Here is a 16,382-nt window from a genome sequence, read left to right as displayed (position 1 = left end):
ACGTGAGGCAGGCTTGCTCTCCTGCAGGGGATCAAGCCACCTGTCATGAGTGAGGACCCCGCCTTAGAGACGCGGCCGGCAGCGGGGGATGTAGGTGTGCTGCTCTGCACTGCATGCAATAAAGCTAAAAATACGCTGAGTGTCTGATAAGAATGCCAGTCTCCTCAAACTCTCATTTAACATCGGACTTTCTGTTTTGCTTTTAAAGAAAAATGTTTTACAAGGGCAGCACGAAGCGGACAAAATCTGGAGCAAAGAAGGATTTTACGCTGTTGTCATTTTTCTCAGCATCTTTGTTATTATAGTAACGTGTTTGATGGTAAGTTTGCTTCTTTATATATTTTATCCCTTCCTGAGCCACTGCTTAAGAATACTGGATACATGGCCATGCAAATGAATGTTGAAAAGCCTGGGAACAGAAGCAAGGTGACAGTCCTGTTAGATTGGGAATCTTCTGACCTGACAGGTAGAGGGAATCCTGTGGAATTAAGGATTCTGACCTGCAGAGTAAGGCCTCGGTTGCCCCGAGGCTTTTAGTAACCCCATCAACCTGGAATGAAGCTTTAGAAAGTGTATTGCCCAGGTCCCCGGAGCCCTCAAAGTCATTCAGGTCTCATGGGCACACTTTGGGCTCACTTTATTTCTTCTTTTATATAACCTTTGTGGAACTCAGGAAAAATTTTAAAAGGAAACATGTCTTAGGGGCAGGCTTACATCTTGGATAGTGCTGATTTCTTTATTTTTTAAAGGACCTAGATAGCATTCTATGAAATTCTAGGCATTAAAAGGAGATGAGTATAGGCTCAAAGGCTGGAGGATTCACTGCCAACTAAATTTCTGGGTGAATGAATACAAAAAAGTATTGTATAAGAAAATATACACTGCAAATAGTTCTATAAATTACAAGTGTGTAGCCTTTGAAAGTGTATTTCTAGTTTAAAAAAAAAAAAAAAAAAAAAACAAAGGAACCCAGAATAAACCCACTCAATTAGGCAGTGCTATTTGGTGTTGAGTTAAGGGCTACTTTTCAAATACTTTGGTAAAATTTCCTATTCTTTTAAAAATTCTGTGATGTAATTTAAAATATTTGAAGTTTTACAAATGGGTTTTAATATTTTTTCTTTGTGCTACATTCTTTTTTAATTTTGTACATTTTCAAAAATATCTGTTCCTTAGCTTTTAAATGCCCCCGAAAACACATCACAGTACTCACCCTTTCCACATCCAACAGTGTTGCTAAGTGTCTTTTTGGTTTCTCTTCGTTTATGCTTCCCCTGCTGGGAAGAGGTTGATGTTAGAAAGATTAGGGCTGGGTTGGGAAAGACAGAGGCTGTGTAGGTCTAAGAATATAAAATAGTTAAGGCCTGTAATAGGGTGATGATGGACATATTTCCTGGAGTCTAAACGTAGGAAATAGTAAGGACATCCTCAAGCTTTCATCGTCATGAATCAGAGGCTTCTGCCTCCAGGGGAATGATTTTAGAAAGAAGATTTCTAAAAATCGTGGAACAGTAAACAAAAGACTAATTTAAGGATTGAGGAAGAAAATCGATTTTGGTGTATTAAATGCTGGAGCTTTAGGGGAAAAAATTGAATGAGGCAAAGTTGGAGGTTGTAGGGGAACTGTGGTAGAGACCGCTGGATTTTTTTTTAGTATTTTAGAAGGTGTGGGTTTTGTTGTTTTGGGGTTTTTTGTTGTTGTTGTTAGAGTTAACTGCACTTTACAATATGTGGTTCTTCTTTTCCTTAGTACAGGAAGCCTTGAGTGCTGTTTTCTCTCTTGTCAGCTACAATGAGAGTGTTTTTCTGCTTCTCAGATGGAAAGATGGGAGGAAGAGGGGACTAGAAAGGGGTAGAGAGTGCTCCAAATAGGGATTGTACAGGCAGCAAAGGGCTAAGATGGATCAGAGCAACGGCAAGGAAGGAAGGCTCTCTCTGTGGAGGAGATATCCCAGGTTCTGCATCTGGAACTCAGGGAGCTCCTGCATGTGCAACATTGATGGGATAAATCTCTCCAGGACATGCTGGGCTCCAGAGGCAGAAGGACCCGCAGTGGCCACACTCTCAACAACTTGAGGCCAGGGAACAGCTCTCCTTTGCCCGATTTCTGCCAAGCAGCAACATAAAAGTCAGAAACCTAGATAAGTGGGTTCCAAAGCTACTAGAAGACATTGAGAAAGGAATGTCTCAAAAGTGATCAAGAGGTGATTGCTCTCTAGGGGGTCGGCAGGTAGGTTCATCCACTCATTTGATCCACAAATTCCTGCAGAGGCTCCACTGTGCACCTGTGGTTGGCGCTGTGGCCAAGGAGAGAACAAGACGGGGAAGGTCCCTATTCTGGTGGGGCCTGGCCTCTAGAGGGGGACATGGTCAGTAATGCAGTTAGTATTTTTTCTAATCGAATAGTAGACAGACTGTATGATTCCGAGCACTTGACTTTCTGGAAAAGGCAAAACCAGAGTGACAGTGAAAAGATCAGTGGTTGGTCAGAGGCTGCAGGGGAGGAGATGAAAAGGAGGAGCACAACGGGGTTTTAGGGCAGGGAAACCATTCTGTTTGATATCATAGCGGTGAGTCTGTGACAGCATGGATTTTGTTAAGACCCGTAGAATGTGCAACCCAAAGAGCAAGCCCTAATCTAGAAGAAGGACCTCCGCTAACTGTGATACATCAGTATTGGGTCACCAATTGTAACACGGGTAACCACACTAATGCAAAATGTTACCAGGGCAAATTGTTTATGGAAGTAGGGAATGAGGATGTATGAGAACTCTGTACTCTCTGCTGTTTTCCTGTAAACCTAAAACTGCTCTGAAAAAATGAAGTCTGTTCATTTCTTTTGAAAATCAAATACTGGTCAGTGCCACGAAGAGATGCCATCATAGGGAGCAGAACAGGGCACTCTGAGACTTCCGAGACATGTGAAAATGTGGGGAGAGGATCCCCCAGGCAGAGGATACAGTGGATGGAGCAGCTGGGGTGGGAAGAAGCTTCAGCCTCTCCGGGCTCAACAAGAAGGGAGAAAGCTGAGAGTTTTAAGCAGATATTTGGTGTGATTTGACAGGTGTATTTACCAGAGTGGGTACTCGCTGATGAGAGCGTGGTTGGAGACAGAGCACCAGGCCAAGTGTGGGGGCAGGAGTCTCCTAGAAGCCATCATGTTAGCCTGATGACAAAGATGACAATGCGTCCAGAGTAGGGATGGCGACGGAGATGGAGAGAAGTGAACGGTTGGGATTTATTTGCAGATGGATACAACAGGACTTCCCGTGCACTGACTCTCAGGGAGAAGGAAAGAAAGAAATTAAGGTTGGCTGAGCTCCTGGGTGGTGGAGCTCCCACTTTGTGGGACAGGAACGAGTTGGAGGTGGGTGTAGAGACAGAAGCAACACTTTTGATTTGTGTTCCAGTCGCTCTTGAATAAGTGAAAGAAATAGAATGATATATTTCAAACAATCTTAACATTTTTTTAAAGATTTAATTAATTTATTTATTTGAGAGATAGAGAGAGAGCAGGAGGTGGAGTAGAGGGAGAGGGACAAGCAGACTCGGCGCTGAGCACGGAGCCCGGCCCGGTGCTCCATCCCACCCCCCCCACCCCCCAAGGATCATGACCTGAGCCAAAATTGAGGGTTGGAGGTGTAACCGACTGAGCCCCCCAGGCACCCCACACTCTTAAACTTTAAGAGAAAAAGTCACTTTCAAAAGTAACAGAGAAACCAGCAGTACCTAGGAAGGAATTTACACTGATAGAAAAATACTACCTACTAGACAGGATTAAGGTGACGTTAAAATTTATCTGATGCCACTCCACCACTGACAAGTCAACAGTTCACATTTAGGGATTGTCAAATGTGATTCTCGAAAACAAGTTTATCTTTGGAAATGTTCGAGCATTTTTGATCATGACCTTGATTTAAAGGCAGTTTTTCAACTTGGCTTTCTCAGTAATGGCTATGCTATTATCACTTTTGCAATTGTCAAACACATAATATTCTGATTCTGTTTCCCATAATTTTGTTGATTCCATGGCAAAGGGAAAAATACAGCACAGGATTTTCCCTCTGGCAATAATTATATTTATGAGAGATCAAATGTCATTATTTGCATCCAGCCTCCCTATATACCATAGAAACGAAAAGCATATGGTTTTCCATTTTTCAAAGATGAAATTTTATAGGTAAATTGCTGTAATGGTGGATTATGTGTGCTATGTAACAATAACATAAGGCTAGGCAAAAGTTTTGAAATGTGGCATATTGTTTACTTTCCTTAAAATTAAAAAAAAAATTATGTTGCCAGGCATAAAATTAGACATGCATGACATTTTAAAATGTGTGGCTTATTTAGCACCTCTCAAATGTGAATGTGGAGTGGGTGGAGCGACAAATAGACAAATACAATTTTCCAAGGAAAAAAAAAAACCGTGTGGGCGATTTCCAATCCATTCAGTCTGTTTTAGGTGGAGGAAATTTATTACTGAGAAGAATTACTTATTAAACCTCAATCAACAATGGAAAGAACACCATTTATCATCTAAATTAAACCTTCAAATGCACTGAGAGGTTTATTAAGAGGTGCAAAGGCATTTATGAGATGTGGGTAGAGATATCTACGAGCCAGGTCACTTGTGGAAAGCGATTTCAGGAGGCAGCTGTTTGGGTCACCGAAAGTTCTGGTATGTGAGGCCCATAGAAGAGCCATCCATACGCCACACAGAAGAGTTTTTCTAGTCATGGTGTTGGTAGATGAGGCAGGAAGTCCTGTGTCAGAACACCTGCTACAGCCTGAGGACCATCCAGCGAAAACATGCCAAAGGTGGACGTAAATAGCCCACTCTTCTAATTTGTTATATGTAATCCCTAGAGATTGGGGGAAATGGGAATAGAGTCCTCGCCGGAATAATCTGTTGACAGAACTATTTTCCAGGGTAAGAGTATGTCTTGAACTAATTTTTTTATATTAATAAAACCATTTAGATAAGAATACGATCTTCTTAATAATAATAATGAAAATAATGACGATCACAATATTTAGTGTCTTCCCTTCTTGGCAGACTTACTGGTACAAAGCTGGCTACTAAATTTCCTACCTGGTCCTAAACACTTCATGTGTTTTTTTAAACCATTTTATTGAGGTATGATTGACCTACAAAGAGCTGTACAGATTTAATGGGTACGACTTGGTGAGTTTGGAGATAAGTTTACACCCATGAAACCATGAAACCATCACTATAGTCATAGATTACCCATCACTTCCAGAAGTGTCCTCCTGTTCTCTTTATTTCTTCCTTTATTATTATTATTATTATTCTGTATTGTGATAAGAGCCTTAACATAACAATCTGCCCTCTTAACAAAGTATTTTATTTTAACCGTACAACGTGGTATTATTAACTATAGGTTCTCTGCATAGACACTTAATGTATTTTAGTTTCCTGATTTTTCTGATGAGGAGACCAAGATTCTGGGGGAATAAGTGACTTGACCAAGAATATACAATGGGTTGGGAGTAGGAAGGGAGTGTGAAAAGAGGGATTGGAATTCAAACCCACATCTAGAGTGCCTGTGTGGCCCAGTAGTTAAGCATCTGCCTCTGGCTCAGGGCATGACCCCAGGATTTGGGGATCGAGTCCCACGTCGGGCTCCCTACATGGAGCCTGCTTCTCCCTCTGCCTGCGTCTCTGTCTCTCTCTGTATCTCATGAATAAATAAATAAATAAAATCTCTAAAAAAAGAAATCCAATTTTATCTGGATTAAAAGTCTAGACTCCTTAGCTTGATTCCATGTATAAAGGAGTCAAACTGTGGTTTCTTTAAGTCTTCACACTCTGTCTTGTGAGCACCTGCTTCTGGCCACAAAGGGGAGGATGATGAAAATGCCTATATTATCATGTACTGGGTGTTATTTTTCCACATCTCTCTCTTCTGGCAGCGCATGAATTCCCAGAAGTTAGGGTCGTGTGCTATCTTTGTACCTGCAGCGTTGCTTGTGTAATGTGGTGGCAACTGACTCATGTCTGTTCAACTCTAAGAAATGAATGAATGAACTCTTTCAAAACCAACTATAATATACTGTAAAAAGAAATACTATGGGTTCTTAGTTGATGGCATCATTTTAAAATTGGAACATATTTTAACCCAAACAAGTGTTTGTGTTACCTACTTAAGAGATTTTTTTTAATTGCAATATGCCTGCCATGTAACATTGTGTAAGTTTAAGGTGTACCACTTATGAGGTTTTTTAAAATGAAAATTATAAGCAGCAAAAGAGGTTTATGGGACGTCTTTGTAGCTCTTCTCATGTCTGTGTTCTGTGGCTCTCATCTTCCTTACATTTTTTTTTAATCTCTTGGTATAGCTTGGCTTTTACAGCTCTTCTCTCATTCAATATTCCTGTTTGCCTTTTCCAAATGACCAAATGACTTTATGGCATCCTGAGATTCAAACAAGCTCTTACAGGTAAAACCAAAGATACTGATTGACCCTTGCTATAATCAGCTTGGAGGTTGAACTTTGAAATGAAGCACATTCACACAGAGCAACAGGCATCTGCTATATTCCAGACCTTGATCTATACAGAGAGGAATCTCAGACACACTTTTCTAGAGGCTTTGGGGAAAGCTTTTGGGAAAAAGGATATGGGGCTTTGGAAGAAACTGTAGAGTTGAATGATCGTGGGCATAAATCAAGAAAGTTGAATTCTAGACTTTATTTCTAACCTTCCAGAAGTTATCCAAGTGTTCTGAGTCTAAATGTGAAACGAGGAGATTTTTACCAGATGATTTTTAAGAGCCCTGATGCCAATTTTCTCAACGACAGCACTGTTGATATTTTGGGCTGGATGATTCTACTGGGAGGAGAGGGTCTGTTCTGTGCACTGTAGGGTATCTAGTGGCATCTCTAGCCTCTGCCCACCAGATACAAGTAGTGCCTCGCCGCCCACCCCAGTATGACAGCCAAACACATCTCCAGACATTGCAGGGTGTCCCTGAAGGGCTAAATCCCGCTGGTTGAGAATGACTGCCTTACTGCTTCATTCCGTGACAACCACCCTTTTGCTGGGTGGCAATGTCTTCAATTCTTTCCGCATTTTGCCAGGCAGCCCAGTCTCTCTCTTGAGTATTTTTAAAGTATATGTATTCTTTTTTTTTTAAGTATATGTATTCTTATAAGCATTTTGCATTCTCCAAGTTCTCCTTTTCCCTAATTAAAGATGTAAATCAGGGATCCCTGGGTGGCACAGCGGTTTAGCGCCTGCCTTTGGCCCAGGGCGTGATCCTGGAGACCCGGGATCGAATCCCACGTCGGGCTCCCGGTGCATGGAGCCTGCTTCTCCCTCTGCCTGTGTCTCTGCCTCTCTCTCTCTCTCTCTCTCTGTGTGTGTGCCTATCATAAAAAAAAAAGATGTAAATCAGTTTGTACACATGCTACGTAGATTAAAAAGTTGACCTATAACCAGAAATGACCTAACAGTTGACTGTAAAATATGTGACAAAGGTCCTTCATCCAGAATAGAAGTGTATGAAGTAAAGAAGGACTTTGGACCAGAGCTCATGCTACACCCGTGCAATCGTAAAAAGTGACCTGTCAAGAGCTATTGAGACAGCTGACACTCCCTTGGCTTTCTCATTTTCATTTTTGAAATATGCTTCTCCAAAACCCAAATGTAAACAGGCAAGCAAGCACTGGAAAAATAGTTCTGAATAATATCTGAATGACTGGCTTCTCTCCCACTTAGTCTGGTTTCTCGTTTACTGTGACCTTCCTTTGACTCCTGTATCCCATCGTTTCTCTTGTTTCCATCTTCATTTCTTGATCTTTTTGCTCAACATTCCAGGCAGTCTCCTGCCTTTGCCACATATACCACTGGTCGTGTTTTCTGCACTGTCAGTTCTGTTCTTTATTGCTTGAAAGAAGATTCGCATCCCTCTCCCAAGCTTTCAGTTTTTTTAGGTTCTTTTCCTCTTAATCTCAGCCTGATACCTTTTCATCTTACATTGTTGTGTTTTATTTCATTTTGATTTCTTATCATCTTATTTTGTTCAACAATTTATTTTTTTTTTACCATCGTAACCATTTTCTGTATTTTTTATTGAAGTATACTTGACATACAATGTAAGTTAGCTTCAGGTATACAACATAGTGATTCAACCATTCTGAACGTTGCTCGGTGTTCACCATGACAAAGGTAGTCACCATGCAATGTCATTACAGTGTCACTGACTATATTGCCTGCGCTTCTGTAACTTACTTATTTTCTAACTGGAAATTTGTACCTGTTAGTCCCCTTCACCCGTTCACTCAGTCCCCCAGCCCCTTCCCTCTGGCAACCACCAATTTGTTCTCTGGGTTTAGGAGTCTGCTTCTGTTTTTCTGTTTGCTTCCTTCTTTGTTGATTTTGTTTTTCAGATTCCACATACAACTGAAATCATATGGTATTTGTCTTTCTCTGATTTATTCCACTTAGCATGATACTCTCTAGGTCCATCCATGTTGTTGGAAATGGCAAGATTTTGTTATTTTTATGGCTGAGTAATAGTCCATTGTGTATGGTGTATCTTCTTTACCCATTCATCTATTGTTGGACACTGAGATTTGCTTCTGTAATGCTGCAATAAACATAAGGGTGCACATATCTTTCTGAATTGGTGTTTTTATTTTCAAGTAGGTACCCAGAAGTTTTACCAACATATTTTGAGAATACTAGACAAATATTTTCTAAAATTTTCCTGAAATAAATTCTCAGAGTTATTTATCATCTCTACAATTTCAGGTTATTTCTTTCCCAATTTACTTTTCTGCTTATTCATTCTTTAACAAGAAGAAAAGTGTATTTAGATTCTGTATTTTTCCAGTAGATATCAAATATAGGGGAGACTAGAATTTAGAGGAACGCTGAAAGAAAAGTAAAGAAAGACTTAGCACCCTGACTAATTAGAGTGAATGTGATTCATTCTAAGACTGGATTCCAAAATTTAAACAAGGGAGTTCAGTAGGCTTAAAGCTTTTTAAAATGCAGACATCATCAGTGCTGTAATTATAGACAATGGGTTAAGTCACCTCTTCATGTGTGTTAACTTATTAAGTCACTTCCTGAGAATATACTTAAAGAAAGATGAAGGCATCTAGTTACTGCTGGCATTGGAGTGGAGGAGTCAACATTGAGAGAAGAAAAAAATATCAATTCATTATGTTGTACTCCTTAAACTATACAATGTTATACATCCGTTATATCTCAATAAAACTAGAAAAAATAAAATACTTTTTGAAAAAATTTCAAATAAAAAGAGAAAAGAAAAGCTTACTAACGGAGAAGCCTGAGTACACAGAAGACAAATTTTACTCCCTTACAAATTCATCCATGGAGTGTCCCAGGAAAGTCAGTCCAATACCTTTAAAAGCTTAAAATGACAGCCCTACCATTTATAAATTGAATTAGCCGTCCAGAAAGGGCTCTGAGAATGGAAGAAGTGAAATGTTTGTTGGTTCCTACAGGCATTAAAATTTTTTTAAGGGAGGGGCTCTTAGGTGGCTCAGCTGGTTTAGGGTCTACCTTCAGCTCAGATCATGATCTCAAGGTCCTGGGATTGAGCCCCACATTGGGCTCCCTGCTCAGCAGGGAGTCTGCTTCTCCCTCCCTCCCTCTCTCTCTCTTTCTCTCAAATAGATAAATAATCTTTAGAAAAATTAAAAAGGTAAAGAGGTAAAAAATAAAATTCTGGTTTTTCAAATTATCCTTTGGTAGGTGCCCTAAACTTAATTTTTTGAAGAAGCTACCAGATATTCAAGTTAATACACGACTGGTGTGGATATTTACCAACACAAGAAATTACGATTTATAGCATAACTATTTTTCTCATTAATATTTTACAAGTTTCTTCCCACATGTTGTCTAGATGCAGATCTCTGTTTCTATAAATGTCATGAGCCCATGTTTCATGGCTATTCCTTTCAATCAGCCTTCCCTTTCAGTCATTTTGAGTGAAAACCTATATGTGATCAAACTAACTTCTGGCACTTATAAAATTAGCCAAATTTTATTTCGAATATCTGTTTGAGGAATAGATCCATGGACACATTTATTTAATAACTAGAAATACCAACTATATCTGTTTGAGAAAAATCTGAGGACCACAGAACTGAGAAATCATTCCAGAAGGCTTTGCTTAGTTGTATTATTAACTCTTCATTTCAGTTTGTCTTCTGGGTTGGGATGGAAGAGATCGTATTTTGTTGTTCGGTGTGAAAACACAAGCCTTTATATCTCCTTCTATAGATTCTTTACAGATTGAAAGAAAAGTTTCAGCTTTCCTTGCGACAAGATAAAGAGAAAAATCAGGAGATCCACCTGTCGCCCATTGCATTACAGCCCGCACAGTCTGAGGCAAAAACAGGCAACAGCATGGTCCAGCCCGAGCAAGCCCCCAAGGTACTGAATGTGGTTGTCGACCCTCAAGGCCGATACACTCCTGAGATCAAAGCTACCAGCTCCGTCTGCCCTTCTCCTTTCAAAATGAAGCCCATAGGACTTCAGGAGAGGTAAGAGCTCTTCTGTTTCCCCCTACAGGTTGTTTTCTTTTGTTTCGTTTTGTTTTCAAGAGTATTCACCGATTAAAAATGATAGAACCAGAGATGATTGGCATATTGAGTAAAATTACTCACCACCAAATGGACACAAGGAGAAAATAGACTTTCTTGTCCCCCCAAAGAATCGAGCTGTGTTACAAAGATCATTTAGTTACATCAGATTCTGTTTAGTTACTGGAGACCCAAGCCAAGGTCATCTTCAACTGCAGGACAGCTTCTATAGTCATTTACTGAGTACATTTTGAGGGCTACTGATGTAACATAATACCATCTTCTTAAGTTGTCATCAAAACTCTGGTAGAGAGAAGGACTAGGAATAAACTTGGGGTATTACCTGCCAAAGTCCATTGTTGGGAGTAAGGTAGGAGGAATCACTTTTTTATAGAGTTTTCCTTCTGCTTCCTTTGAGTAAATGAACAGTTAATATCTCTAGATCCATGCATGACATGGTTTTTGTTTCCTTACCTGCCTTTATGATGTATTCATGTTGACATTCCCATTTAAAGCATGAGCAGCCTGGGTGGCTCAGCAGTTTAGTGCCGCCTTCAGCCCAGGGTGTGATCCTGAGGTACCAGGATCGAGTCCCACGTCAGGCTCCCTGCATGGAGCCTGCTTCTCCCTCTGCCTGTGTCTCTGCCTCTCTCTCTCTCTCTCTCTCTCTCTCTCTGTGTGTGTGTGTGTCTCATGAATAAATAAATAAAATCTTTAAAAAAATAAAATAAAGCAAGGCCAATGTGGGGTGCCTGGGGTGGCTCAGTCAGTTGAGCATTGGACTCTTGATTTCAGCCCAGGTCATGATCTTAGGGCCTCAGGATTGAGCTCTGAGTTGGACCCCACACTCAGCAGGAGTTTGCCTGAGGATTCTCTCTCTATCCCTCAGCCCCTGCCCCTGCTCATGCTCTCTCTCTCTCTCTAAAATAAATAAATCTTTTCTAAACAATAAAAAATTAATAAATAAAAGCAAAGCCAATGTATGAAAACCAAGATATGCAATGTACATAAATGGGGGGCTAATTCTCTACTTCCCCAAAATGTTAAGCAAAGCTTTCCCATAGTATTTCTTAAAATAAGAAGCTTTCTGTTTATATTTAAAATACGCTTGATATGATATCCAACATTGCATGTCGGGGCAGTGGGGGAAGTGAGAAGCTCTCAAAGCTCACTCCCTGATTCATTTTCCTCTTATTTTCCTGTATCTTCATTTTCTATCACTGTCCTTTTTGTTGCTTTAGTTTTCAGATCACATCTCTAAATTTTTATTATATCTCCCATAACACAGACACACACACACACACACACATACACACACACGCATATCCCACATTCCTTGAAAAATATAAGAATTTCAGAAGACCAAGGTGGTCATTCAAATTTTTTTGTAAGCATTATCAAAAAAACAATGAATGAAGGAGAAAGAAAGAGATTTGTTGCAGTGATCTCCAAAGTCCTATAAAGGGAGAACACTTTGACTCCAGAACAGAAGAAAAATAGAGAGCAATCAAATCTTCCTTCTTCATCCCCTAAAATACTCATTGGTTTCCGTACAGATCCACGTGAGTCTCCAGGTACTGTTTTCTTAGTTGGGCACCACTACCTTGCCGTCTGGGCTGTAGACAGGATGGAACTTTCTCCCTAAGGCCAACCCAGGGTCAGGAGAACTGGATTCCAGACCCAGCCCTGCCGTTGCTGAATTGAGTGGCTTCATATGAATCATTGGCCTATGGGGCTTCACTTTCCTCATCTGTGACATGAAGGGGTTAAACTTGACTTCTTTGCTTCTTTCAGGCTCTTCTGCTTCACCCAAATTAGTTTTATACATTGATATTTGCTTCAAAGAAAACCTCAAAGCAGGTATCTGAGCATTGGTGGTGTACCAATGGCCGGATGATGATGATGACGGAACAGATCTGCTCAGATGAAAGCAATAAGGTGGTCATTTTCTATAGATGATTTAAAGGTGATAATATAACTATGTAGAAGTCAGATTAACTTTTATTATCATCATGCACCACCAATTCTAAGCCAGGCCAGTGGTTCAGTCCTCTAAGTAGTACCTATTGCCAGAACCCTGCCTTTGGCAGGCCGCTGCTGGGCATGTTTGAATTTCAAGAGCGTGAAGTTAGGTATCTCTTTATTCATTTAAATGAAGCAAATGTTTGAGAAGGGAGAGTACAGAGGTGGTCTCTTACTCATCTTTATGGTTCACCTGGGGGGACTCCAGCCGAGCCGCGTGTGTGATCAGAGTCAGGTTCCCTGCCACTTGGTCTATAAACTTCCCTGCATCCCCACCCATCACCTCCCACTTCCTCCCCACCTCAGAGGAATAAAGCTATTCTGTTAACAAGGGCTTGGGGTCATTCCCTCCCAGCCCTGATAACTACCCATCAATTTTCCTTCTCTTTTTCCAACTGTGCCCTCTTTGTTAATGCAAAGATGGCGAGAATGATATCAGGACTAACATGCGTTGCATATTTCACGTATATTATTTTATTTCATCCTCTCTGCCTGGTCTAATTCCCTTCTCTCCTTCAGTTCAGATTGTACACTGCGCACAGTTCAGATTTATCTTGCTGTAACACTGTTTGCATTAGATTACTCTGCTGGGTAAAAATCCTCAAAAGCTCCCCTGTGCCTGTAGACTCCTCTGTGCCTTAGGCACAGACCATCTTGCTGGGCCTTACAAGTCCTATGCTACTGGTCCCTGATCCTTCTCTCCAAATATGTTTGCCACTACCCCCAAAAGGAACCTTCCCTTCCATCCAGTCTGTTCTCCAGTTGTGCTGTGTTCCTGTCCACATCTGCATCTTTGTTCACCTAGCCCCTCTTTCTGTCTCCTTCATCGATCTCTGGTCTCCAGATCCCATCCAAAACTTACCTCCTACCATTGGCCATGACACTTATCTGTACCCGTAGGGATTCTTAACACCTCTGAGTTCTCACATCACTGCTAGCAGTGATTTTCATTAAAGACTAATCCAAAAAAAAAAAAAAAAAGACTAATCCAGAAAGGCACTACAACTGATTTTCAGTAGTTTGTCCTGCCCCTTCACCAGCTTGGAAGAGTCTCAAGGACAGGTATAGACTCAAGATACTCTCGTGTCTCTCATGATTCCTGTGACCCTGGTACATTGTGAACACCAGAAAAATATTGTGGAGTTAATGCATTTGCATCTAGACATCTCATGTATTTCCAAAGAGGCTTCCATAAGAACAAACAGCCTAATGATAAACTACAGAGCGGAGTCCTTGTGTTAATATTACCTCTGACATTCACTAAATAAGTGATCCACCATGTTAATTAAGTCCTTTGTTGTGTAGTTTTCTCAATGTACAAAATAGATTTGATAATATCTGTTCTGCCTTTTTTCAAAGGACACCATAAAATTAGCAATCAATACAAAATGACATTTTTGTCTGTGAGAAGGAAAAGGAAATCTAGTATTCTTTTTGTTTTTGTTCCATGATCCCATTCCATGAGCCTATAATAGGCCAGTTGTTGAACTTGGGAAACTTCAAACATCTTTTTTTTTTTTACTGAATAGATAAAGTTGAGCCTGCCATTTGACATCATTAAATATTTTATTTTATTTTTTCATAAATATTTTTGGGACTGTCGATTGACTTACAATTTTTCTCATCCTATTTATAAGTATATATTTACAAATTTGACCATTTAATGTAACTTAACAGCTCTCAGTATCAGATTAAATCTACTCTTACCTAACAAATGAATTCATTTCCCATGGTGAGTCCATGAACTGAAAGATACATCCAGAGGCCTGCCCCACAACGACCGCATGTAAAACTTGGAACTTGGCAATTCACTTGTGATGAGCAGAACAGCATGTGCCTTGGGCAGCTGTGGCAGTTCAGCTAGACAATGTGAATGGCACAGCATGAGGCCATAGCTAGCCTCTTGTCTTGTCTCTGTCTTTCCCCCTTGTCTTGTCCTGTCCCTGTCCTCCTCAAATTCCCGGCCTATCACTCCCAAGGAAACCATATACAAGCCAGTTTCCAAATGTCCAGTAAGCAAAAGATCTCTAATTAAAAGATTAATACAGCTTCTTCCACTGGGAAAACCGAGAACTTGTAAATATGAGTTCTTGCAAATTTCCCCTTTAGGCTACTATAAGACTAACAGCCAATTTTATGGAAAGGAAATTAACAGACAGGTAGATTCACATTATTTCCTAATTTGATCTTTCACTAGGAATAAAAATGAACAAGGACAGCTAAGGAACTGTCAAGAAAGGGTATCTCCTTGTGACAGGGCACGCTCCCTCCCAATCAGTTAATGGGTCAGTAAGGATATGGCATTAAATGGAAGGTATCACAACTGAGGCTTGCGTGGGTCCCAAAGGGCTGCCAGAATCCAATGAATAAACATTCTCTAACTTCTCTTAAACCCTACCTTAGTACGAGTTTTGGAGTTTTGTTTTGTTTTCTTTTTTCTTTCTTTCTTTCTTTTTTTTGGTCTGTAAATACTGTGCAAATAATGATGTTACGTAATTTTATAGGTTTTTTTAGGCTGGTCCTGGGAGATTTCTATCCAAGCTAAAAAGATGCTGCTGTAGTGGAAGCAATAAAAACATGGGCCTGACCAAGAAAATGTTGGGTGTCCTACACCTAAACTAAAAGTTTTGTTTACTGTAATTTCCTCCAGGCAAGGTGGAGTGTCCCAGCGTCTGTCCCCTGCCCTCCCTAGTGCAGAAGCCTTTCAGTGTTCAAAAATGTATAACTAATTGCTTCTCAATTAATCTTCCTTTGGGAAATACAAGAAAAGGAAAGAGTGTACAGAATAGATACAACCGAATATTGGGGTACAAAGTTTACAACAATCCTCTGGAAATTAAAATCTGTATTCATGAAATAGACCCATCAATGAAAATGGAGCCAACTCCCTCACTTTCTGTCTAGTGAAATGGAGGCCCAGAATCTTCTCTTTTAGGTCTTTGGTGAGAAAAGCAGAGCCTGAGACAAGGAGTCTTGTCCAAGTGATTTATTGAGAGGACGTTCTCAGGAGAAGCCTAAAGTACAGTAGGAGGAGCAGAACAGAGGAGAAGCCAAGCAAAGAGGTGGTTTCAGCAGACACCTGGTCTCTGTCTGTTCACACAGGGAGCCCTGGTGCCTGGGTGGTACCTCACGAACAGCTGTTCCACCTTTAGGCAAGCAGGGTGGGCATCTGTAGTCCCATGTCTGTCAACCATTGGCTCTAGGCCATCCTGGGGATGAGAGAAGCCTAACTCCGTAGGCACCTCTGGCCTAGGCCACTGCCATCAGCCAAGGGTGATTCTCAAGAGAAGTGGCTCCAGTGAGCCATTCACAGCCAACACTCGCAGCAGTAGGGTGGGGGACAGGCAGGGCAACTGCCTGGGGAAGGTGAGGCATGGCGGCATCACTGCACTGGCCAAGGTGACCACACTGGTTACCACAAAGCTAGGTTTACACTCTAGGTTTCCTCAATCTTTCCTGGGATACACGTGCCAAAGAGCCTCCTTCAAAGAACCACCAGTCCTTCTAATGGAACCTGTGACCCAACACCACCAAACATTGGCAACCACCACTCATTTGTTGTTGGTTTTTTTAAAGCCTGACGATGGGGAATCATAACATAACACCTAACAAACAACCATTTAGAAATTAATCCTGATTTAATTCCAAGTAACACCAATCAAAACAACAACTCAGTCATGTTTATGGACCCTTTCCCTTTTCATGCCGGATCTCATTTAATCCTCACAAGGGACTTGCTGTCTCCTCCTTATGGTGAGGAATGGACACTCTGGAGAATTT

General features: G+C 40.8%; 1 protein-coding gene across 4 annotated transcripts in view; it reads left to right on the top strand.

Annotated features, from left to right (window-relative positions):
* The window catches only part of PTPRR (protein tyrosine phosphatase receptor type R), a 234,030-nt gene that overhangs the window by 136,429 nt on the left and 81,219 nt on the right, over positions 1–16,382 (top strand). For all 4 annotated transcript variants that reach the window (XM_025476593.3, XM_025476594.3, XM_025476595.3 and 1 more), the window contains 2 exons: positions 209–319; positions 10,279–10,541. In XM_025476593.3, the coding sequence (XP_025332378.1) occupies positions 209–319; positions 10,279–10,541 (374 nt within the window). The remainder of the gene's footprint in view (positions 1–208; positions 320–10,278; positions 10,542–16,382) is intronic.

Source organism: Canis lupus, chromosome 10 (genome assembly GCF_003254725.2).
Source record: "Canis lupus dingo isolate Sandy chromosome 10, ASM325472v2, whole genome shotgun sequence".
Classification (NCBI taxonomy): domain Eukaryota; kingdom Metazoa; phylum Chordata; class Mammalia; order Carnivora; family Canidae; genus Canis; species Canis lupus.
This window is presented reverse-complemented; position numbering and strand designations above follow the sequence as displayed.